Source organism: Toxorhynchites rutilus, chromosome 2 (genome assembly GCF_029784135.1).
Source record: "Toxorhynchites rutilus septentrionalis strain SRP chromosome 2, ASM2978413v1, whole genome shotgun sequence".
Taxonomy (NCBI): Eukaryota; Metazoa; Arthropoda; class Insecta; order Diptera; family Culicidae; genus Toxorhynchites; species Toxorhynchites rutilus.
Window position 1 is genome coordinate 115,938,720 of NC_073745.1, and position 27,298 is coordinate 115,966,017.

General features: G+C 38.1%; 2 protein-coding genes across 7 annotated transcripts in view; one reads left to right on the top strand and one right to left on the bottom strand.

Moving 5' to 3' along the window:
• LOC129765356 (hemicentin-2-like) overlaps nt 1-27,298 on the top strand; it is a 958,618-nt gene that overhangs the window by 498,310 nt on the left and 433,010 nt on the right. The window lies entirely within an intron of this gene.
• The window catches only part of LOC129765354 (protein yellow-like), a 44,850-nt gene that overhangs the window by 5,481 nt on the left and 12,071 nt on the right, over nt 1-27,298 (bottom strand). The window contains exon 2 of the mRNA XM_055765573.1: nt 9,254-10,074. Within this exon, the coding sequence (XP_055621548.1) occupies nt 9,254-9,743 (490 nt within the window). The 5' untranslated portion in view covers nt 9,744-10,074. The remainder of the gene's footprint in view (nt 1-9,253; nt 10,075-27,298) is intronic.

Sequence of the window (27,298 nt, forward strand, 5' to 3'; positions counted from 1 at the left end):
ATGAAAAATTAAAAACGATCGGTTGATTTATATATCAATAATTGAAAACATTGCCATTTCGACAAATAACCTTGAAAAATCGTGTTGGAATACTATTTACAAAATTCTGCTGATCGGATTTCTCGATATTTTTCCATTTTTCAGAAATTGCGACCATGAGCTCTTTAACCGTGGTGTACCGTTTTCCCTCAGTGTAGATTCTGTGTACAAGGATCCCCTAATATTTTCAATAGGATTCAAGTCTGGTGAGCGAACCGGACAGTCCAAAAAATTTAATTTTTGGTCCTTAATCCATTGCCTAATTTCCTTGCTGGTATGTATAGTAGCATTGTTTTGCTGGAATGTGATTTTTTTGTGATGATATCCACGCAAAAACGATAGAAGAGAGGATTCCCGAACATGTATGTAATCCTTGAATGATGTGGAATCTATCTTTAACATTCCGGTTGCACAGAATCCCGCCCAAACCATGCACGAGCCTCCGCCAAAATTCCTTGTTGAAAAATACTGCTCCTTCTTTCGTAAATCACGCCAGTAACCGTTGAAATCATCAGGACCATCCAAATTGGACTTTTTTCATCAGTGAAGATACATTGCATTACATTGAAGAACTTTTCGTGATGGTATATAGCAAAATGTATACTTTTGGAAACATTCTTTGCCACAACATTCTGTGTGGACGCCAGAGTGCATATTGGCAACACTGTCAGCTATGAATATCTCGCCAAACTCGTTCATCCCACCATTCGTATAAACTTCGATCATAGCAACCTTGCACCTCTGCTCGACAGCTCATCTGAGCACGTCACACACAACATCGTCCTCTTTCTTTTTTTTTTTTTTTTATCCAAAATATATATTTTATTAAGGCTCATATGACGTCAGCCTAACGGGGCCGGGAGTTCAATATTTTGACAATGTTTGCTTAGACTATGTTAGTAATATGTAACCGATTACTCGCGGTTGACTCGAGGTTAGTATTACAAGTGTTCTCATAATTGGTATGTCGCAGTCTTCGATGCTCTGTACGTGTGCCCGACACGGGATACTTCCTTTTGGGATGCAGCTGACCATTAATCAGCAACGCCCCCCTAGTCTGTACCCCATATCTAGCGTGGTGCGTCTTTCTCGACTCGAGGAATCCAGGATAGAATGGCGGCGCAATCATCAGCTCGTGTAGAGTTGTCATGAGCGGTATAACCTTTGGCTCTTGTTGAATGATCAGTGGACTGCACAACCTTTGGCCCGTGTGTCTGTAAAGAGTGTGTGTATGTATTGCCGCGACTAAGTAAAAGTTTATCGATCGGATAGGAGGGATATGAAACGGGGACACAACGAAGGAAACATCATTAAACGTTGACATCGGCGTTTCTGAGGAACAGGTATAGATGAAGCAGAAGATCAGGATCCCGGCTACCTAAGATATCCCGGACGGGGATATCCGATTGTCTGCCTTGTGCTCTCAGTGCTCTAGAGAGCTGAGAGCGAGCAGCATGGAACCGGATACACGACCAGACAACATGCTCGATGTCGTGGTAGCCATCGCCACAATCACAAAGATTGTTTGCTGCGAGCCCAATGCGATAGAGATGCGCGTTTAGGTTGTAGTGATTGGACATAAGCCGAGATATCACGCGAATGAAATCACGACCTACATTCAATCCCTTGAACCATGCCCTCGTCGAGACCTTAGGGATAATCGTGTGTAACCAACGACCGAACTCATCACCACTCCACATGCGCTGCCAACTTACGAGCGTATACTGACGAGGAATGTGGAAAAATTCATTATAAGCAATTTGCCTTTCAAAAAGTGTGCCTTCTAAAGCGCCCACCTTAGCTAGCGAGTCCGCTTTCTCATTCCCCGGAATCGAGCAATGAGAGGGAACCCATACTAAGGTAATCTTGAATAATTTTTCGACCAAAACACTCAATAGTTGTCTTATTCTAGTTAGGAAATAAGATGAGCGTTTATCAACCTTCATTGAGCGGATTGCCTCTATTGAGCTGAGACTGTCTGAAACTTTCTTGTTCCAGCTAGTGATATCTAAATTTTTCATTTATTCGATTATCGATTAAACGTTGGGAAATTTTTCAATATTCGATTCATTCGAATAATAGTCTTTCAATATTCGAGTAATCGAACAAATATTTATTTCTTGAAATAATCACGTATCACGTTGTCATTCTGGTCGCGTGGTCTATCGGGTTGTCGATGTTAGATGGTTGGATAAGAAATGTTGGATAACAAAAATTATATAGCCTAATTCTTAGCCTGAAAATGCGTTCACCTTGAGAAGGATTCCATCTTTCATTAATCGCGATTACAGTGACAATTATTCGATGTATTCATATTTTGATTTCAAATTATTCGATACAAAATTAATGAAATTAAATAACTTCAGATATTCGATTATTTGAATTAATAGAACGATTAACCGACGTCTCTAGTTCCAGCCACATAAGAGGTAAGACACATGGTGTCATCCACGGAGCCCGGTTATTTACACATACCATATCCCACTGTCGGTTCATGTGAACTCTAGCAAAACTTAGACGTCTTAAGATGTGAGATGGTGTAAGATTAGGAGCTTTAACCTTTAAAGCACTCTTTAGGTGAGGATTTTTCACCAAAACTTGACGAATTGTTACCCGAGTAACATTTAAATTGAAATATTGCTTTATTTGCACATGCGATTTTGAGATATTCGAATCTGTTCTAGCTATTTTCCGCTTGTCCCGGTCAGAGAGCTTCGAATTACGTGGAGCTTTCTCCTTACCGTATCCTTGAGCTAAATTATTGAGCACTACTTGATGGGATCATCCATACCAACGAGCAATTTCTCTGATACCAACATTTTCTTGGTGAAATTCATCGAGTTGTCTTTCTTCTCTCTCCGTGAGCACCCCTTTCCCCTTCGGCATTTTCCAGATTTATTGATCAAAACAACTAAAACAACGGAAAATGTAACTGATCTTATAGAAACTTGACAGTTTGAAAACTACGAAAACATTCGTTTACGCTCAGCACTCGAACACACATATATGAAAGTCATGCAGTCTATGGTAGTCACCAATACCTACACACTAGAATATAAATTGAAGCATTGTTTGTTTACAATGACACAAAGCAGCAAGATCATCACGTGGTCTTATAGAAGTTGGACAGATTGTACACACCCCAGCCCATTGTAGGATTCTTATAATCTGTCTAGGAGATTGATGCTTTCAGCTAAATCTGCATGCGGTGGTCTATAAACTACTTCTATTTTCATTTTTGACTTCGAAAAGCTATCACTATTGCACTACCTTCTGAAAACTCTTCATTAACCAATACATCAAGAGTGGTCGATTGGTGTACAACAGTGCTTGGATATTGAATGAACTGAATATGAACCAATGCCATTCATTTGTTTACTCATTCATGAACAATACTCCTTTTGAACCATCCAACACCGTGATGCCGGGCGAACTGCCTTGATTCACTACCACCAACGTCGGTGAACCATCAACATTCGAAGTTTGAATGCTAAACGTGGAGGGGGAACATTCAATGCTCATTCTCTCTTCTCTTCGTGTAATACCTTTTAGTGGACGTCATCCACTCTCAGCTGTAAACAGAATGTAGTCGCATGTGCTCTTTTAGCGGGCATCGGGTGAGCTGTGGTGCATGAAAGCATGATGTGTGGTGCACGGATAGATAATTGAACGGAAGCATTTTTCTCTTATCGCGGAAAGCAAGTTTACTTGTGCTCTGTCAGTAGATTACATTGCTTGAGTTACTTTCTTATTCTTCTATATTAAAATTCAACGTTGGACACGTGTTTGGACTATGCGTTTAGTGGAATTTGATAAAAATGGCAACTAAAAGAAAAATTCAATACTCAGAGGAACCAACCCGTGGTCGAGTGGTTAGCGTCACACCTAACAAGCCGGGGGTTCGGGTTGAATTCCCGTTCTGGTCGGAGAAATTTTTCGTCAAAGAAATTTCCTTCGATTTGCACTGTGGTCATGCGTGTTCTAGAGCTTACCACTCAGAATGCTTTCAAGGCATGTTATTTGGCATAGAAATTTCAAGTATTGATAAAAAAAATGACGCAAGTAACACTACGTTGAGACGGCGAAATTTCTATAGGAATGTTTAAGAATGAGGGGCCAACCATGTAGCGTTTTGGGACGTGGACCGCGTTAGCGCTCCTCTCGTTTTATGTTAACATTTTAGACTTGGCACTTTTTAACACGTTGAGCCCCGAATTGTTCTTGCTGAGCATTCCATTCAGCCTGTATCAAGAGCATTTTCACAATATCAGTGTCGGTCCCAGCTCCCGAAGATACTTATTGTATAAATAGAAATTAGTCAGGGATTCGACTAGAAAGTAGTCACATTTTGTAAAACATCCGAAAACAAACCAGATGTATTTTTATTTTCTTATTTTGTAACTGTCAATCCCCCAGGGACCGACGCTGGGCTCAACGTGTTTACATTGGGTGTACAAATTGAACAAATCTTAATTCTAACGCTAATTACTCATACATTTTTCGGTGGATTTAAGAATTTTTCTGCACCAATCCTTCAATTCATATAAATATAACCAAGCTCATCTGCATGCTCAAAAAAATGGCTCCGTACTCAAACGGTTAAACAAAAAGTGATAAACACTACAAAGGAAAGAAAGTGGGAGCATCATATTACCTTTATGTAAATTCACAGCCTATGATGAAACACCATGGTTAAAAAAAATGTCGTAGTGCAATACTCGTTCGCTAACTAGGCTGGAAATTCAATCCAATTAGCGAAATCCACTCGCTTAGTGAGCTGCAGAACAGCGAAATCAAAAGAACGAATTGAATATGACGCCTATTATTGATATACAAATGGGCTGCAGCCTAGTCAACGCACGCCCTGTTTAAGAGCCATTTAAAATAGGCACATTTAGCGAACGCACAACTTAAAGAAACGACCCACGGGTTGCATGTAGTTCTAACATATTAGTTCTAGCTGGCTCAAATGGAATGCGCTTGATAGGACAGAGAAAAATATCTGCATTCAGACTCAGTAACCATCTCTGAATCTGAATGATTCAACGGCAAACCGGCCCGTGAATCTCATATGCTACCGAACCAATTATACAGCTTACAGGCTACGTTCAGAGGACAAGAGAGTATTGCTAGACTCTCTCCGAAAATTCTCACAGCTGTTTAACGTTATGAGTACAAGTTCTTCAGCACATACGCATGGAAACATTCGTTCTCGCTCTTTTCCCTCGCGTGGCATCTTCAGCGCAAACATCAGTTGCTCGGTGTGTTAGTGTGAGAGTTTCAGAGCAGCTGAACTGTTTTACTGTTCGTTCATTCAAATTTGAATGAATGGTGAAAGCACTGGTGTACAAACAAGCGGGCACCACCACCAGCTCGTGTAGATGTTGGACAACATACTTCCACATACTCGTTAAATAGACACAATTATACTGCCGTTCTACGCATAGTTGTCCCATGTTAGTTTTTGACAATTTTCAATTTTCTTCATAGAACGATGTTTCTATGCGTAATCTTCCGGAAAAACACAAAAAAAAATTATAGTTTGTTCCCAGCTTTAACAAAAACAACATCAAGTTCAATTGTCTCATGTTGATATTCTATTCATAACTGTCCCTCCATGTATTTTTTGTAGATGCGTAAGCGAATGCATAATTACAATCAGTTTTATATTCTGCAAAGTATTTTAGATCACTCCCTTCTTCATAAAACGATGTTTGTTATGCATAATCTTTCGGAAAACACAGAAAAACTTATTGTTTGTTCCCAGTATTCCAAAAAAACAACATCAAGTTCAATTGTCCCATGTTGATATTCTAAGCATAACTGTCCCACCATGAAGTTTTAAGCCCTTAACCAAGATTGATTGATTCAAATGAGGGGATTTTTTTCACATTTTATTAAACAATAGTTTTCTGCTTTTAAACAAACCCAGTGTATTGCTAAACAGAAATGCTTAAAGCTTCTGGTAGACAAATATGCTAGAAAACTTTGAATGCGCTTTTCTCAGTTGCTGATTTTGGAACATGGGACAACTATGCGTAGAACAGCAGTATACATGCGTTTCACAACTATAGAACCACTAATTTTTTCTGAGTTTCCAGAGATAGGTCAGAAGTCGGTTGAATTGAAGTATGTAGAGTACAATAACTATCTTCATTTATAAGACTGGCCATGTCAACTTTATTGTTGTGTTCAAGCGCGAAACATTTGAAAAACTGAAAAATTCCAGTGTTTCATAACTATAGAACCAGATGGAAAAATAAGAGATGAACCAGTCTCTATAATAAAGAATAAAAAAAAAGATGGAAAAACTCTCTCTCCTTCACAAAATTAACGCCAATTTAACATGAATTACAATCAGTTTCTAATTCGTAGGTCATGTTTAGTTCTCAATCAGTTCAAAAAACCCATTCGGGTGGTTACGACCAAGCTGCGCCATGTTGTAGTGGATATCTCGTTTCTTTGCAATTCTTTGAGAGAAATTATTTATTAATTATTATAGAACTTATTAACGGGTGCGTCATAAGTAGCGGGACTAAATGGAAACAAGTTTGGTACAAAAGTTTTTTTTCTTAATTCTTAATTGTAATTTCACAAGATGGCCACTTCAAGATGGCGCCATATATATATTCTCAAAATCCTATCAATATGGGTATCAAATGAAAGGGCTTGACTAGTAGAACACATTAATTTATGAAAAATGTAAATCCAAGATGGCGGCCGCTACAAAATGGTGGATTACACATTCTCTCAGAACCCCATAAATATGGGTATCAAACGAAAGGACTTGACTAGCACGCAGTTATTCATGAAAAATGGAACTCCAAAAATCAAACGACAGAGAGTAATATGATGAATAAATATGACATAGTAGATTGGATTTTTTTGTGGATTGTACCAGCTGTGATCGAAAAATATATTTACGCATAACTATTCAATAGGGCCTATCTGTTTCGATGAAAAGTTAGGCGTGAATTATTAACGCCATAAGAATTATTTAATGATGCTGGAAATGTAATCTGATTGAAATATTGGGTGTACCGGTAAGTTTATTCGGTTTTACAACAGATGGCGTAACTTGATTATTGTTTCAGTGAATCAAATTTCCAGACATTTATTGGAAAGTTACTGTCATTGCGCATCTTTTTCAGTATATGTCAAAAAATTGAAGCGTAAACAACATAGTTTTTTGCCACTTCGAATATATCGAATTTCGTACCAACGAGAGTGTCTTTGCGGGGAGCAAGTATGGAAAAGTTCATTCGCTCATTTCTCCACACCTAATTATAAATCACTCTTGTATCTGCTTGGAATAATCATGGCGAAGAGAATGCTGCAAGCAATCGTGGGATTGCACGATGCATCATTTTTCACTCTCCGACCATCTTCATTCGGGACTGAGAGTGAACATAACAAAACAAAGAATGGAAAACAACATTCGATGCACGAACACTCCTTTGGGAGGATCGCACGAAACAAAATAACGAGTAAGTCAAAATAGACTTAATCTGCGTTTATGTATGATTTTGTTTTCCCGTCTTCTCTCTTTTTACTTGTCAGCATTCAAGTGCATTTGTTTTCGACAATGCAAATGAATCTACCTTCCCGCTCACCATAACTTGCATTAATATCGTTTTTAGCGTTGGATTAGATCGTTTCATACTAGAAACAAAAAATGTCATTGCAGTAGTGCACAGGAATTAATTCGGTTTCAAATACCTACCTGTATTTTACTGCCGCGATCGAGGGTTCAATTATAGCTATTTGAGTGAAAAACGAATGATTTTACAGAGACACTCGCTGGCTCAAGCAAAAGTTTCCAATTTGATTCTCTCACCATCTAACGTCATTCCAAATGAGAGAATGCAAAATTCTCTGAGTATAGATAAGCGTAATCGAGACATTATTTTTCCGTTTAACTCAAGAATGAACTCTGCGAAGATGATAGGTGAATGTTTTTCTGTCTGAAATAAAGTGAGGCATAAACGAAGAATAGAAGGGTGAGCTTTATCTGTGAATGAATGTGGTTGAATTAATTTCGATGCGATGTTGTCCATACCTGGCGGGGAGTGTTACTTCATTACTTCAATATGAAAAAAAAACTGCAGAAAGTCATCGCATTTTGGTGGAAGTTCATGGTGACCATACACCAACTGACCGAACGTGTCAGACGTGGTTTGCACGGTTTAAAAGTGGTAATTTTGACTTGGAAGAAGAAGAACGTTCCGGACCGCCAAAAAAGTTTGAAGATGAAGAATTGGAGGCTTTACTCGATCAAGATCCGTCACAAAAAAAAACATCAATAACTTGCAGATATACTTGGAGTAGCTCAGCAAACCATATCCGTCGTTTAAAAGCAATGGGAACGATCCGAATGAAGCCACGAGACGTGGAACACCGTTTTCTCAACTGCTCCAACGGTATAATAGAAAGGTTTTTTTTTGCATCGAATCGTTACTGACGATGAAAAGTGGGTCCATTACGACAATCCTAAACGTCGGGCAACCTATGGAAACCCCGGCCATGCATCCACACCAACTGGGTGTGGTGTACTATGAGCTGCTAAAACCAAATGAAACCATTACGGGGAACCTCTACCGACGAAAATTGATGCGTTTGAGCCGTGCACTGGAGGAAAAACGGCCACAATACGATCAAAGACACGATAAAGTTATTTTGCAGCACGGCAAAGTTCGGTCGCGTGTCGCGAAACCAGTCTAAACATACTTGGAAACGCTGAAATGGGAGTTCCTATCCCACCCGCCGTATTCTCCAGACATTGTTCCGTCCGATTACTACCTTTTTCGATCGATGCAACATGGCCAGGTTGACCAGTACTTCTCCAATTTTGATGAATTCAAAAATTTGATCGATTCGTGGTTAGCCGACAAACCGACCGATTATTTCCGCAAAAGGATCCTTGAATTGCCAAAAAGATGTGAAAAAGTTGTGACTAGCGATGAGCAACACTTTGAATGTTGAATTTGTAACCATTTTTGCAGAATAAAGCATTAATTTTTGATAATAAAAACGAAGAAACTTATCGGTACTCCTATTATTTGGAGGCAAGTACAATTTGAACGTCAGACCTCGGTAAAATGAAAACTGATAACATGACTGGAAAGCGATAATTTTACTATTCTTACTATATCGCTAGATATTCTACACATATTCTACTAACTATTTCATCGATTAAGTATATTATATCACTCACCTCTCTGCAGAGTCTCGGTTCGACCGGAATCGACAACCCACATGATTCCGTACTTATCGATGGCGAGCCCTTGGACAAACTGCAGTGCCGAACAGTTCCCGCGGCGATTCATTTCCCACGATGGGTACGGAACAATCTCCGGATCCGTTCGTCCGTTATTCTCCGGTCGAACGAAATACCCAAGCGTGGCCGGAACACCGGCCAGCATTCGGGGGATGGATACATACAGACGGTTCGCATACGGCTTACAGTCCGAGATTAGCACATTCGTGGGGACGTAATCTCCGTGGTAAAGCGCTCGGGCACGGTCATCCTCGGTGGCGTACGCAAAATCCAGCACATTCCACTCGTAGACCACTCGAAACTGTCGCTCCGATTGGGATGGGGGAGTCGGCGGTGTCGGGGGGCTTAGACTAGGCTGGGGATCTTGTGATGAGACTCCGGCCACGATAAGCGATAAGCAGTGGATATACAAAACGACACTGAACATTTTTTTTCCGCACTCTTACGGTTTAAGAATAAAACTCAATTCTCACTTCGGCTGGGTTCTTAATCACTCCCACAAACAGCTCTCTCAGGGTGCCATTTTAATTAACATAACGTGACTAATAAATATTATCGTCGAAGATCTTCTGCGTTATAGCATTTCCTCGGGAGTGCTATATCTGGGGAATTCTCCTAATGGGTCTCACTTGAGCGTCGTTGGTCAGTTGACTCTCGAATGTATTCGGTACCCCGTCGTCGTCTCAGCTCATCCCGGTCTCTCCCCGCTCCAATTACGACGGAAACGCGTCACAGTCCGTCACCAACACTCTGTCTATCTGCGGAGGGGAAAGAAACGAGCAAAAAGAAGACGTGTTAATTTAATTATTGCAAACTTATTTGGGTCTTGTCATCGCCGGTCAGAGGATGGTATGCGTGACCGATTTGAACCTGCCCTGGTCTGTATTCAAAGCGCCACAGTGGAAATTATTCCCTCCGCTTTCGTCCCCCTAAACTATCACTTAGGGCATATCCACGACACGAACTTGTTAATTAATTTTCGCTAATGAAGTCATTTTCCTGTCTCTTCTTTCTTGCAGGTAAATATTCGCTTCTAATCTTCGTCCTCAACTAATCTACAACAACTTTTCCGGGGAAACTCTCCATTAATCTTGTTTCGGCCGAGGAGAGACGAGAAGTGAACCCCGCGTGAAGGTTAGGTGTGGTGAGATTTGGTTATCCCTGCAAAGAACTTGTGTGTACTAAAGCATATCTCCGTTACATCTCACAGACTATTGATGAATTCAGATAAATGATTGTAATCGTCACGAGGAAAAAAAAACAGGAAGTGGGTTATATCTATGGTATAACCGCAAGGGTGACGTAGGACTATCGTTGATTTAGAGATCATTTGTTTGAAGTTGAATCTAAATCCATCCTGAATGAATAAATAAATAAATATTTGGGTGACTTCAAAAACGAGAGTGTTACGTTGGAGACTCAAGGTTTTATGCATCCAATATTGGATACAAAAAACCTTGTTCTGAAGAATAATCTTCAGAAGCTTTCCTGCTAACTGCACTTGATTGACAAATCACAAAACCAAATGTATGTGGCCGCAGTATTATATGGATAGAAAACATTAAAATAAACTCGCTTGAATGTAATTTTCAATTCCAAGGGGAACTGGCAGATTATTTTTCAGCAACGATCATTTCTTTCCAGGTTTCCTCTCGATAACCAGCAAACGAAAAAAGTTGCGCACGTGTATGTGTGTGTGGCGGTTGCTTCTATGTCTTCCCGAGGAACCGTATTTCGATGCTGATACTCTCTTGGTCACGAGAGTATCAGCATCGGCTTTTCTGCGCTCCCTCACAGTTAAAACAAACTGATTGCATTTCAGGTCAGGTCAGGCCAGGTAATGAATCCCTCGATCCCTCGCCGTTCAGCTCGTTCAGTAACGATGTTGTCTTGTCGATGTCCTCAGGCGTCGTGCACAAATTACGTAACGCTAAAAATCCGAATTCTGAACCACCTCTCCCCCCCCCTTTCGTAACGCAATTTCCTATCTCTAATAAACAGAAAGTAACGCAACATCTACCCCCTCCCCCCTTATCGCGTTACGTAATTTGTGCACGACGCCTCACGAAAAATGAATCGGTTTCACCACCAGAATATCATTTCAGTATGCTTTTCGTGCGTGATTGAATCGAGAGAAGGTGTGGTTTACGATGGCAATTTGGAAGGTAAACTAGAGGAGAATGAACTCTCTGAGTATGAACATTTCGGCGACTGAACAATAATCGATTGAAAATTATATAATTTTCGCGATACGAAACATTTTCCGTTTATCATGTTATGCATCCAATATTGGATACGAAAATATCCTACTGATGGGAAAGAATAATCTTCAGAAGCTTTCCAGCTAATTACACTTGATTGAAAAATTACGAAATCAAATGTATTTGGTCGCTGTGTTCGCCATATAATTAGAAAACATTAAAATAAACTCTTTCGCATGGATGTATTCTTCAATTCCCACGGAACTGGCAGATTATTTTTCAGCAACGATTAGATCTTTCCGGAATTTTCTCGATGCTGTATGGCATCCACACGAAAATTCTCGTTTCAGTTTGGCCTGTAAAAACTTTTCTAAACTCTAATCCATCAAATTTGGAGCCCTGAAAAGGGCCGTTGATTATATGCTAAGCTAATATAGCACCCTCTCCTTGGATTCGATGGGCCAGCTGAATGTCCTTGGGCATGATGTCGTCACATCACGTTTCACGTTTTGCGTGGATAGCACACAAATTTGTATCTTCAAATAAGCCTCCTGCAGCGTCATAACAGCGGAACTTTGGAAGCGCAAGTCGGTTTTGAAGTCCTGAGCAATTCCACGAACCAAATGCTGCAAAGGTAGCTTGCGGATCAGCAATTCGGTCGACTTCCGATAGCGATGAATTTCACGCAAAGTTCTCGGTCGATAGCGATGTGGCTTCTTCACCTATCCTGCGGCTGGTGCGCTTATCCGAGCTGCTTTCGTGTGCCTTACCACTGAAAGACTAACTATCTATCTGCTTGGTCCCAAACAAACGAGTCGTCACGGTGCGAGAGTAGAGTAAGAAATGAACGAAAGCAAAGGAAGCGTCATTTTATAAACCATAAAAGTATAGAATCTAAACCCCACCCTTATTATATTCGTTGCTTACCCTGAGAGAGAAACGAATAACATCGAAGTAAGTATACAGTAATGTATTTGAATCCGGACACTTTGCGTTACATTTAATACCATACCGCAGCCACAACATTTTCTGCATGTTGAATTAATGCGATTGATTAGTAACTATCAAGAAACTATCAGTAACTATATTAGCAACTATTAATCGCATAAATTCAACATGAAAAAAATGTTATGGCTGTGGTATGATATTGAATGTAATGCAAAGTGTCCGGATTCAAAAGCATTACTGTAAAAAAGAGTTTTTTTTTATTAATCCGTTTATTTTTACAGGCTCAGTTACATAGGTTTAAAGGAGCCACGCTCTTAAATATATTTTTACTATAAAATATTAACATGTTTCCTTAATTCTATGGTTAATAAAATAGGAAACCGATTACTCGCGGTCGACTCGAGTTTAGAAGGGTGACACACTTTGATTGGGAAAAGGATGGGATGTAAGGATATTGTAGCAATGTTCACACTCACACTCGCATTTACATTAAAAAAAAAAAAAAGAGTTAACTCGACTGAAATTTGTTCGGTTCGGCCTGCAAAAACGAAATTAAGGGCCCCCGCCGACTGCAGACTGACTTGTCGACCGATAGTTCGGTCGGCTTCTTAATCAGTACGGAGAGGTATGCACGTGCGCAAATTACACCGATTCAGTTGCGTCGGTTTTTGCACCAGTAGGCCGATCCGACCAAACTGTCGGCTGAAAAAAAGTCTATAGTGTGCGGGGGCTCTAATTGAAGTGTACAGCATAATGCATAGACGTAAGTATGAGCTTCCCCATCTCATATTCCAATAAGATTAATGGGTTTCCAAGTGGGCGCGCTACATACGGATACGAATGATTTCAATAACCTGTTTTCGAAGCTATCATTAAGCTATTGAAACAATTTTTCGACTCAATAAATAGCAATCATATAACTCTTGGACATTTTATCTTTTGTATGAAATAATTATCATACTGTTCCGTTGATCCGAAGCAGAATGAATCACGCTTAAAGAAGGAATGGATTTTTTCTTGGAATTTAGTCAACAGAAATAATGCCCTTTCCCAACAATTAAAAACGACAAACGGTAAACAGTTTCATCAAAGTGATTTCTTCGATATGGGGATATATTCACTACATCATGTCATATATTTCATATTTTTCATTATGAAATCCATATGCATGGCACCTATCGGTATCGAATTATCATCGACACCACGATTTTCGCTAAATGCTCCTTTCAGTTCGGCCTGTACAAAACTTTTCTGAACTCTAATCCATCAGATTGGGAGCCCTGAAAAGGGCCGTTGACAATATGCTAAGCTAATATAGCACGCTCTCCTCGGATACGATGGGCCAGCTGGATGTCCTTGGGCATGATGTGACGCGTTTTGCATGGATAGCACACAAATTGGTATCTTCGAATAAGCCTCCTGCAGCGTCATAGCCGCGGAACTTTGGAAGCGCAAGTCGGTTTTGAAGTCCTGAGCAATTCCACGAACCAAATGCTGCAAAGGTAGCTTGCGGATCAGCAATTCGGTCGACTTCTGATAGCGACGAATTTCATGCGAAGTTCCCGGTCGATAGCGATGTGGCTTCTTCACGCTTCCTGCGGCTGATGCGTTTATCCGAGCTGCTTTCGTGGTGCCTTACCACCGAAAGACTAACGAGCTGTTTGCTTAGTCCCGATGAAACGAGTCCTCACGGTGCGAGAGTAGAGTAAGAAATGAACGAAAGCAAGGGAAGTGTCATTTTATAAAACATAAAAGAATCGAATGTAAACCCCACCCTCTTTATTGTATAAGCTTACTGTATACTCACGAATATAATAAGGGTGGGATTTAGATTCTATACTTTTATGGTTTATAAAATGATGCTTCCTTTGCTTTCGTCCATTTCTTACTCTACCCTCGCACCGTGAGGACTCGAGCTCGTTAGTCTTTCGCAGACAGCTCGTTAGTCATTCGGTGGTAAGGCACACGAAGTCAGCTCGGATAAGCGCACCAGTAGCAGGATAGGTGGAGAAGCCACATCGCTATCGACCGGGAACTTTGCGTGAAATTCATCGCTATCGGAAGTCGACCGAATTGCTGATCCGCAAGCTACCTTTGCAGCATTTGGTTCGTGGAATTGCTCAGGACTTCAAAACCGACTTGCGCTTCCAAAGTTCCGCGGCTATGACGCTGCAGGAGGCTTATTCGAAGATACCAATTTGTGTGCTATCCATGCAAAAAGCGTCACATCATGCCCAAGGACATCCAGCTGGCCCATCGTATCCGAGGAGAGCGTGCTATATTAGCTTAGCATATAATCAACGGCCCTTTTCAGGGCTCCAAATTTGATGGATTAGAGTACAGAAAATTTTTTTACAGGCCGAACTGAAAGGAGCATTTAGCGAAAATCGTGGTTTCGATAATAATTCGTTACCGGTAGGTGCCATGGATATGGATTTCTTAATGAAGAATATGAAATACATGACATGATGTAGTGAATATATCCCCATATCGAAGAAATCACTTTGGTGAAACTGCATTATAAAATTATTTGTGTACGAATGCCGCAATCGATAGTCGACTCTAATTTGCGCTGGGTAATTTCCTCGGAGGACTCGATTCCTCCTTTGAGCATTGATAATCTCTTTCTGGCAAAACGATGTGGTATTAATCACATTATTTGAATGATAGAATGAAGAAGTTTTCTGCCAATTTCCTTCAACCTCCAAACGTATCTTTCTCCCGTTTGTCGTTTTCGCGTTCGCTAATCCTTTCTCACAACACCCATTTCTAGTTTGAGAAATTGTTGAGTGAACATTGTTTGTCAGTGCGCCTAGAGCGGGAATTCCTAAAGATTCATTGCACCTCTAATAAATTTCCGAAAGACGTGGTCTTACGTTGATCGCACTTGATTGAAAAAATCAAAAACGAAATGTATTTGGTCGCAGCATTATATGAGTAGAAAGCAAATAATCGCTCGAAAATGACTTGATTTTCGCGATGTGAAACATTTTCCGTTTTTCATGTTATGCATCCAATATTGGATACAAAAATTTCCACTGGTGGGGAAAAAATATTCAGAAGCTTTCCTGTTAATTGCGATTGATTGAAAAATAACAAAACCAAATGTATTTGGTTGCAGTGTTATATGGATAGAAAACATTAAAATAAACTATTTCGCATGAATGTATTTTTCAATTCCCAGGGGAACTGGCAGATTATTTTTCAGCAACGATGATAGCAACGAGAATTCCGCGCTTGTATGTGTGTGTGTGGTGACTGCTCCGATGTTTCAAGCGGAACCGTGGCATCACTCTCCTCCTGATGGATTCCCTTTTGGCCTTAGGTGCACAAACAGGCTCTTGGTGACACCGTTCATCAGCGCTTTCATGATAAACGAAATTGGCTTCACAACAACAGCGACAACATGCTCCAATCGCTGTTCAATCATAACTGAGTGGGTTTACGAGCGGCGCTCGCTTATATACCGATTTTTTATTTCAATAGCCTGTTTTGAAAGCAATTTTAAGACTATTGAAACAAGTTTTTGGATGAAAAAGTAACAAGTATATGACGCGTAGACATTTTATCTTTCAAATGAAGTGTTTATCATACCATTTCGTTCAGTTGTTTAAGAGCTATTAACGCTCAAAATCTCGGTCTCCGGCGTAACGCTTTCGTTCTCGAAACTTTGGTTTTACACCCCGGTATAGAAATGAAAGACATAGTCCTACGTCAATAAATTCCTCGTTAGGCGTCCCGCAAGATGGATCGCAAATTATCGGAGAAGGAACAATTTGAAAGAATTGGACAGCCTTTGAATAGTACGTCCCGTATCATAGCAAATGGACGATTAAATGCTGCCACTATGGTTGATTACCATTAGCTATCGTCGGGATTAAATGTTTATTTAATTAAGATTCAAATTGGAGTTCTTATTCTGAATGTTTCAGCTTATTATAAATATTACTAGCTGACTCGGCAAACGTTGTTCTGTCATATAAATTGTTTCTAATGAATATCAATAAAAAATAAAAATAAAAAATATTCTAAGTGTTTTCAAATGTTTAAACGATTTATAATATTAATCGAATGTGATCGAAAAAATAGAATGAATAAAACGATTTGAATGAAAGTGTGATTTGAGTTTATGCAGCCGGAAATGACTGTACGCATTGTCATTCGATGATGAAACGAGAAACGCATGTGACTCATCTGTTATATCCTTTTCTATTGTGTTCTAATAAGAAGAAATATGTTGCAGCAACGATATAGTGGAGCAACTCAGGAATATTAGTGCAAACAAACATTTCATCCCGTATCTTCCCGAGTATGATCACGACCCATTCTTTTAAGAAGATCACACGAATATGTGGGGATGGGATCTGTCACATACTGTGGAATGGAGTGCTACAGACGATGACCGCAAACGAATACAAAAAGAAACAAATCATTAATTTTCTTAAATAAATGCATCCAAAAAATGTAAAAGGTGAAATGCTAAAGATATGCAAAAAAATTTCTCGATTACTTTCAATACTTAAAAGAGATAGTCCTATTTTTCTAGACAACCTCACATTTCAGTCAAAACTTATCCATGATATAAAATTATAATCAGACACAATTTTCGTTCAAAATGTGTCCCCAATTACAGAGAATGCGTTAGATAGAATCCACATTTGATACGGGAGAGCTAATCTTCTCTTATAATTTTTGTTTCCAAAGTGTGTTTGGTACGAAGCTCTATGTCGTTTATGTTGAATCGCATGGCATGATTGTTACATTTACACAACATGGTTGGGCTTGGTCGGACGGATCTGGAATTCCCGAGGAAAATACACCATTCATTTTTTCAGGGCGTATTTTGTCAACCAACCAAACTAAAAACAGGTGTATGAGGTAATCCTCGCCTTTGCCTTTCAGACGAATACATCCAAGAATGTGTGGAATCGAATGCGTGTAATGTTGTGATTAAGCTGATTAAAGACATCATTTTTTGTTTGAACACACGTAATTCATGAGAATGCATTGTATTTTGGCCTGGCAATAGCGAAGGCTGTGATGGCGTTACTCATGATAGCGTCTCGCAAAAGAATGTATTCTTCATAGGAATCGCAGTCGTTCGCTCTCTACCTTCACGTAAACGTCGATAATGAATTGTTGGCACAGCTCACAACATCGTAGAATGACGTTGTCCTGGCCGAGTCAAATCGTCATACAATACACATACAAATGCATCGAACTTTTACCACTCTATTCTTTGTTTCGTCCCCGTACGTTTCGTACGTTGTATCGAAGTTTACCTGTACTAGTAAAAATGATGCAAGTAATATTACGTTGAGAAAGCGAACGTTAGGAACGTCTGTGCCATTAAAGTGTCGACAATGAACTCTAGATTATTGTTTCTCCCTTCGAATCACAATTTCTCGCGTTGTTTTGCAGTCGTCTACCATGATTCCAGCAACGTCTTCAACAACATGCGCATTAGATCTACACACGTGCTCTCTAGTTGGTGTTTTATCAGAATTGATGACGATAGCGTGATTATCATTATACAATCTGAGCATGCGTGATTTGAAGAATTTTCATTAATTCATTGTACTCATTCAAATAGACTTCCAGTTCACCGGCAATGCGCTTAACTATAGGTGAATTGACGATTAAATGTGTGAATGAGAGTTCGATGAAACGAACGTAGCGCCATCTATCATTTAAAAATGTATATAAATTCGTTCTGTTTAAAAAACAAACGACGATTAATTTATTTGGATATATTTTATAGAAAAATACTAAAATCGCGATTAAAAATAGTGTATCAAGGTAAAAATTTCGGGGTAAATATATTTTTGAAGCCAAATTAATGGGAAAAAACAAAAATAAAAATATTATTCAGATTTTTTTTCTTCATAATTGGTATTAAATGTAAAGTAATCGGTACCCCAGCTGTATCATATATAGCTTACGACCTATTTTCATGCCTTCCAAGTTTTTTGTGCCTAATTTTATACAAATCGGTCAAACCCTTTCGGAGGGGTTCGGCCACGAACATCGTAACACGAGCTTTTTATATATATACAGGTCGGACTCGATTATCCGGAGTATTGATTTTTTTTTTCACTCCGGATAATCGAAATCTCCGGATAATCGAGTCAAAAAAAAATTTTTTTTACTCGTTTTTTTTGCATGTACTTTTTTTATTTTTTGAATATAAAAGAGGAATTTGATTTTTGATTCATCCCCTTAAAGTCAGAAAACAGCTTTCTCACATGAAAAAAATAAATTTATCCAGATTCTCTAAGGAGGTGACAGGCGATCATATTTGATGAAAAAAATTCTTCTACGCATATGTTCGAATTTCAACAATGACAGAGTTATAGAACTTTTTTTTCTGTTTCACACTCTGTTGCCTCAAACTGGCTCTACATTGAAAAGTACGCTACGGAAGACAACTCTGTTGCCTTCATTTTGAAGATGAGAAAAATTAGTATAGGATATAGTAGTGGAACATCTAAATTAGTGTATTTTAATAACATTTTGGAAGTGAAAAACTTAAAAGTTAATAATTTTTAATGTGTTATTACTACTTTTATCCTAAAAATTGTACTATTTGGATTGTTCCTATCAATTAAATTGAAGCTCTCAAACCGCTCTACAATTTGTTCTTTGACACCCAAATTCTATCTTTCTTAAATTGACTGCAATATCGATATAAAGAATTCCTGGTAAAAAATCAAGCAAAATCTTCAAAAATCACTTTTTTTACCCCACTGTACATGTAAAAGTCACTCAAATTTCACCTTAACGATGAAAGGTTACATTTCTTCTTGAAATAGGTCATATTTGAAATATATAAAAAAAATATTTTTTTCCAAACTGTATATAATCAAGTCCAAAATTGTATATAATCGAACCACATATAATCGATTTTGTATATAATCGAGTCTGACCTGTATCAAATAAAAGGGATTGACTAGTAGAACACAGTTATTTATTAAAAATGCAAATACAAAATGGCCGCCACCACAAAGTGACGCCAAATATATATATATATTAGCAGATCATGAAAAATTCAAATCCAACATGGCAACAGTCCGCAAATAACTGATTACTTTTTAATGGTTTCATTCAGCTTGCCCTTACATTAATTGAAACTTGGCCCCGTTCCTGATGACTGATTGTTCTGAAATTTGAAACATACCTTTAATTATACTGCCATTATAAAACTGCTTGAAAATTCAATTTGGCCGCCCCTAAAAAAAGGCTGAACGGCTTGACTTGGAGAATAGACTACATTATGAACAACATAAATTAGAAAAGGTAACCGCCACTAAATAGTCGACTATGTATATTTTCTGCATTCCCCAGAATACAGGGAAACTTCGATATAACGTACACATTTTCAAAGTCCAAAGGAATAATTTTTTGAATAGTATATTTCTGAAAAAACAATGAATTATCTGTATTTTGATACTAAAGCTTGGTTTGTACTTTTAACCAATCCCGAATTAGGGGTAGTGGGGGCAAATTGGTCATGGAGGGCAAAGTGGTCACCTGCTTGTTTGGTAGTATAACTATTGACTTTAGATGCCGTATTGATAGTCACCTTATGTTGAAGAATTTAATGACTTTTGAATCACCCATAGTTTCAGTAGAGCTGTCGCATGTCAAAATACAAATAAAAACGGAAATTACTCTCTTGAAAGCCACCTAGAGACGAATGAACTCTCAGAGTTTAAAGTCTCTCTAATTCATTACCATTACCATTGAAAGCCATTCGGCCATAGTTCTGTGCGCATGGGATCTAAGGAATTTCTCATGAATTTTAGTCTATTCAATCTGATATGTTAGACGAATCATCAGTGTGGACGACTGTTAACATATTCTAGGAGAGGTGAACAGATATTTTGTTTAATCTCAGCAATTAATTAGCATAGAAATTATTTTGATGTTTGGGGGCAAAGTGGTCATAGGTGAATAACAACTTACAATGTACTGTTTACTAAAGCTGATATACCTCGTCACATTCTGCTCTTGAAGAGGTTTCTTTTGTTGGATTGACCCTGGATAAATATGTCACTCCAACTAAATCAAGCCTTATTATGCGGAACATTATGTGTTTCTAACTACGTGTATTGAAGAGAAAATTTAAATGGCACAGATAATTTACTAAAAACTAGAAAATAAAATAAATAAAACAGCTTTTGAGGTTATACGGATTAATGTACTAAAAGCTAGAAAATAATTAGACAAGTAACAGTTAGTAGTTATCACATCCGTTCCTTCATTCATTTTTGTGTTGTTGATAATGTAGTGTATTCTCCAAGTCAAGCCATTCAGCCATTTTTTAGCATTTTTTTAATTGAATTTTTCAAGATCATGGAATACGCAGTTTTATAATGGCAATAGAATTAAAGGTATGTTCCAAATTTCAGATCAATCAGTGATCAGGAACGGGGTCAAATTTCAATTAATGTGGGGCAATCCTACGAACACTCAAACATACATACAAACAGGGCAAGCTGAATGAAACCATTAAAAAGTAATCAGTTATTTGGGAACTGCGGCCATTTTGGATTTGTATTTTTCATGATCTACTGTGTTCTACTAGTCAAGCCTTTTCATTTGATACCTATATTGAAGGGGTTGGGAAAAAATATGGCACCATCCTGTAGTCCATCTTGAATTTGCATTTTTCATAAATAACTGTATTCTACTAGTCAAGCCCTTTCATTTGATACCCATATTGGCTATTCAAAATGGAATTATTATACAAATTATTCAAAATTTCCGAAAATCAAAAATAAAATACTCCGGATAATCGAATCCCGGATAATCGAGTTCGATCTGTGTATTAGGTATAAGCCGAGATGCCAACTTTTCTTACTTTTCAGGATTTCCCAGACTTTTCGGCACGTTCCTTGATATCCTGACAAACATTCAGTTTATCACTTCAGGTATTATTTTAGAATGAATCGTAATTTTTTAAATCACTCATTAGTAGAAAGTTGTAGTGGTGTGCAATGAACCGTGGTTTTGTAGAATCTGCTTAATGTTTTAGCCTTGGTTCATTCTCTCTCAGGAGAATAAAACGACGAGCACTAGAATATTGAGCAATCATCGTAATCGTTATTTTTCTCTATAGTGTTTTAGCTATAACGGTAACGGTTCCATTTGACCGTGGACTTGTGTATCTACGGATGATTATCACCCTTATTCTTGTTCCCGACCGTATCATTTTTCGCCCGAATGCTCCGATTTGAACACGTTCGGAAAAGTTGTCTTTAGTTTCGTTCGAACCCGGTCGAACGTATTCACTTTTGAATGTAAACACTGCTGGTGTTACCAGATGAGTGTCGAAATTTTAAACCAATCTAGAGAAGTCGAATTGTTGCCGTCTACAAAATTAATGCAGTCTATTGACATTGATAAAGAAAATGTGAATAAACGAAGTATTTTTCTTCAATTCATTTTAGTTACGATATGTTCTTAGATTTTATTGCAATTATGAGTGATAAAAAATGATTTCGATAGGCTGTTTATATGTCCCAAACCGTTTTATTTTATTCGATACAGAATCGAGAAAATTTTCACCGTTTCCCATTAGTACACCCGACGAAAGTTCTTTTTTTCTCAAAACATGAATCAAAACTATTGCTACATGTTCTTTACATGCATTATTTAAAAAGCTTCTGAATGTTTCCAGCATCCATGGAAAAAAATTTGGTCGAATTGGCATGAAAACACGAAGAATGTTTACGTTATTGATATTAATGCCGATGGAAATAAAGCGAAATCCAACATTCATACAATTGGTGTTATTCACTATCATAAGCAAAGAATATAATTCCATGATCAAGACGGTTAGAACCCGGTGCATGGAATGGATTCAACGGCTTAGGATGAAAATTGAAAATCAGTCTATGCAGTGTACATTTCAGCGAGTCGACATTCCGCTAAGTATTCATAACCAACTTTAACGTATTATTTTTTTCAGAAACAATATGTTAACAAAAAAGATTGATTTCTATGACTCGAAACTTGGTAATGATGATTGGACACAGGTTAAAAAAACACAAACACGTTCACCTGTTCTACACCAACAATTACCAATTTATTTTATCCTCGACGACGAAACGATTTTCTCCGTCAGCGAAATTAAAAATATATGTCAGGCAAAAAAAGGCCTCTATTTATTTCTCTTTACTTTTATAGAAATCTTCACCTTTAATTGAAATAAACATTAGGGAAAATCAATTCGAGTATTTTCATCTCAATAAACTACTAAAACATAAACATTGATAGAATTTTCTTCTACGCTTGATCGGACTCGCAACTTAACAGTGGCGTTTGACTGACAGACGAAAAAACACGATCGTACGAAAACGAGGATAGGTCGATACTTTCAAACGCCCGATGTCCGAAAGTTCGAATGGATAGATTTATGTTATATGATACCAGAAATACAACCATTCCATGCCAAACCGATATAGTGGTTCTCATATTTTCGTTAAAAATGGTATATTTGTTCTTAATCGCAAATAAATAGACCCGTATTTTTTATTTTTTTCATTAGGGTGACTATTTCCGTTTTAGGGTGGTTCGAAAAATCACTTTTCACTTTTTTCCTAAAATTTTCAAAACATCATAACTTTTAAACCCCTGGGGCGATTCTAATGATCTACATATCAAATTGAAGCCAATCACCTCGTCTTTTTAGAAAAATGCTTCAGTTGCAGAAAATTCATTCAATTTTGCTGTATTTGTATTTTATAGTTTTCATGGTCCCGGGACCAAGGGCGCTATATTTTTTTTAAATCAAAATCAGAGATGTGTTATTTTTCGTTTTGTAGTTATGAGTGTGCCATCACCACTGTTATCAACAGAACATTAAAACCGGCTAATGATAACCATTTCAATCTACATTTGGTAACACAGAGAAACTAACAATGTGTGTATGTGTGCAGAATGAAACGGAATGAAAACCGACACACTGTATCATTTTATCGAGCTCCACCTTTTATATGATGTTGCGTACCAAAATCACAATATGACACACTATTGAGCCTCAAAAGAGATGTTGACCGCTCGGTAAAAGGAGCAAAACTGGTTAATAGTAATTAAAAGTCCCTTCACACCGTGTAAGCGAGTAGCGATCGGGCGGAGCTTGAATTTCAATATTTCCTCTCTTCTCTGTGTCTGTTGAACGAAGATTGCATTTGAATTCCGAGATTGGGGATAAGATGCGCTTGATTTACGGTGGTCAAATTCGATTGTGCTTGGCTGCTATATAAGTTTGAACTACTCGATAAATGGTATGCAAAAGTTGTAATAAAACAGGTGAACAGAAGTAGAAAATTATAATGATGGTTGCTTTGTTATGACATTATTCCGAGGAGGCAGAAAGTCGTCTATTCGCTCGTATCCCTCTCTCTTTCAGTCATTTTTGATACTACTATACAGGGAAACTTCGATATAACGTACCCTCGTTATAACGTACCCTCGATATAACGTCACTCGATATAACGTACATTTTACCTCGATATAACGTACACATTTCCAAAGTGTAAAGGAAATTTTTTTTCAATATTTTTTTTCTGATAGAACAATGAATTACCTGTATTGTGATGCTAAAACAAGTTTTGTACCTTCAATCAATCCCGAAATACAGCTGGTTTTGTAATTCCGGATTCTAAATGAATCATGCTTTAATCAACAGTACGAAGGGAAACATCATGAGAAAGGCTGGCTTCGTCTTCTGATTGAAGTTATTCATTGACTTTACTAAAACAGCAACACAATAATGTATTTTAGGCTACGTTTGTGAGTACTTTATTATGCTTCGATATAACGTACAATTCGATACAACGTACAATTTTGAAAGTGAAATGTACGTTATATCGAAATTTACCTGTATATGTTAAAATTATGAACGTCATTCGTTTTCATCCATGTAAAAACCATTTACAACATTTTCAATGATCAATTCTAATTGCCTAGCGAACCATTTACTCGCCCTTGTAGTACATGTAAAAGAGAAATCACGAACAGCAATACTTGCTTTCTCCTCAGTGTCCGTGGAGGAATCATTGCGTGTTCAGTGAGCGATTTACACGTTATTGACAACATATACTGAAGCTCGAAGTTGGCACGAAAGAAAAATTAGCATACCCGATGGTAGTTTCTAATCATTGTACATTTTTTTAATGAAAAAAAAATTACTTTCTTTGAATGTTTCAAACACGTAGTCAACCATTTGTCTGTACATTTTTTTAAATATATTTTCACTGAAACTCATTATCATAATATAAAATCAGTATTAGATACAGTTTTTTTGTTTATTACGTCTCGCAACTTTTGAAAAAAATTTCTGAATACGTGCCAAATATTCCATTTGAAAATGCATTATGATTTTCGTTTCAGCTTTGGTTTTATAATCAGATAAGAGTGTATAGATCACGTTGGCCATGCTTCACTGTCAATTTTTCGTAAATTTGGAAAAATGTCGTCGAACGAAAAAGAGCGTCGTGAATTAATCTTGTACACTCATTTCGAGAATCCGGAGTTGTCACATCGGACATCGGTAAGATGCTGGGAATCGTCCAATCCACGGTCAGCAGAGTACTAAAACGATACTTCGAGAACCTAACCATCGACCGGAAGGTGAAGAACGGCAAAAATGGATGCTCCGTCAGTGAAAAAGATCACAAGCGCGTAGTTAAGCAGTTTAGACGTGATCCGAGAAGTTCGGTCCGGGATATTGCCAATAAGCTGAATTTGTCACGTTTATTACATACAAGGTTCAGAAGGGTCCTAACCGCGACGAAAGGCAAAACATGGTGGGGAAGACGCGAGCCCGGAAGCTGTACACCGAAATGCTGACGAAGCCGCATTGCCTGGTAATGGACGACGAAACCTACGTCAAAGTGGACTTTCGTCAGCTGCCGGGCCTGTTGTTCTTCTCCGCAGAGGACAAATTCAGCGTTCCGGAGGAGATTCGCAAGCAGAAACTATCCAAGTTTGCCAAAAAGTACATGGTGTGGCAAGCGATCTGCTCTTGCGGAAAGCGGAGCGCCCCCTTCGTGATGACCGGCACGGTAAACGGGCAGGTTTACCTTAAGGAGTGCCTACAGAAGCGCTTACTACCACTATTGAAGCAGCACTAGGGCCCGACCATCTTCTAGCCGGATCTCGCTTCGTGCCACTATTCAAAGGACGTGTTGGAGTGGTACGAAGCCAACGGGGTCACCTTCGTGCCAAAGGAAATGAACCCGCCCAACGCGCCGGAGCTTCGCCCAATAGAGAAATATTGGGCGATTATGAAGCAGGCCCTCCGGAAGAACCCAAAAGTTGTCAAATCGGAGGCGTACTTCAAGAGAAAATGGATTTCTGTTCAAAAAAAAAAATACAACCTGACGTTGTACAGAACCTTATGGACGGGGTAAAGAGGAAGGTGCGAGCATACGGGCTTGGGCTCGAAGTATGATTAAAAAGAAAATGCCAAAAGTTGTTTAATAGTTTTTATTTTACTGTCTAAAATTTTCAAAAGGATCGGTCTACTGGGCGAATTTCTACAGCGTTTTTTCCGTGATGCAATTTGATGTGACACACCCTTTAGTAAGTGCATCGGAAGAAAACATACCTTTTTTAATCGTCACATTGTGAACTTTTTTTTACTATATTCACTGTTCATGTTTAAAGCCAAAAAATGGTGAATAAATTTCCTGTCTAATGGTATATAACACAACATATGTCGTATATGATGATTTTGAGTAATATGCGTTTGAAAACTTTTAATGAATCGTTACATTTTTCGTAGAGTCACCCTCCTATATAGAAATCAAAGACATAGTCCTATGTCGAAATATTTTTCCAGAATTTCTCTGGAGGTGATAGACGGTTATATTTCACGAAAAAAATCCTTCTACGCATATGTTCGAATTTCAACGATGACAGAGTTATGGAACTTTTTCTTTGTTTCGGACTCTGTTGCCTCAAACTGACTCTACATTGAAAAGTACGCTACGTAAGCCGATTCTGTTGCTTTCATTTGAAAGATGAGAAAATTTAGTACAGGATATAGTAGTGGAACATCTAAATTAGTGGATTGAAATAACATTTTGGAAGTGGAAAATTTGAAAGTTATTTTTATTAATTTGTGATTATTAATTTTATCACAAAATCTCATACTAAACTTGATTGTTTCTATAAATCAAATTAAAGCTCTCTAACCCCTCTACAATTTGTTCTTCGACGTCCAACTTCTATCTCTCTTCATTTCGCTGCAATATCGACATAAACAATTCCTAATGAAAATTCAATCAAAATCTTCAAAAACCGCGATATTTAACCCACTTTATTTATAAAAGCCACTTAAATTTACTTTAGTGTTGAAAGGTTAATTTTTTTTCTTGAAATTATTCATATTTGAATTATTAAAAAAAAGAATTTTTTTTCAAACTGTATATAATGAAGTTCTAAATTTTACATAATCGAATCATATATGATCGAGTTGTATATAATCGAGTCCGACCTGCATGAGGAACTAGGTAAACAAAGAAAATATTGATTGAGTATGTTGTTCAAACTAAATTGTAACGATCACACAGGAACTGTTCAATCACAAAGAAATGTTCGAATAGTTTCACAGGAACATTTTCAGTTGATTTCAATATTCCGGACATATTCTTCAGGTTTGATTTAACGTTCGAAGATGTAATTTCGACACAATCATCTGAACCTTCCTGAATATTCTCCATCTCAGTAGAACTACTATCTTCAGCATTTTTCTCAGCTTTTTCAACACTTTCCAGTATATCGGTACTTGGCATCAGATCACAGCAAATCACATTTTGAT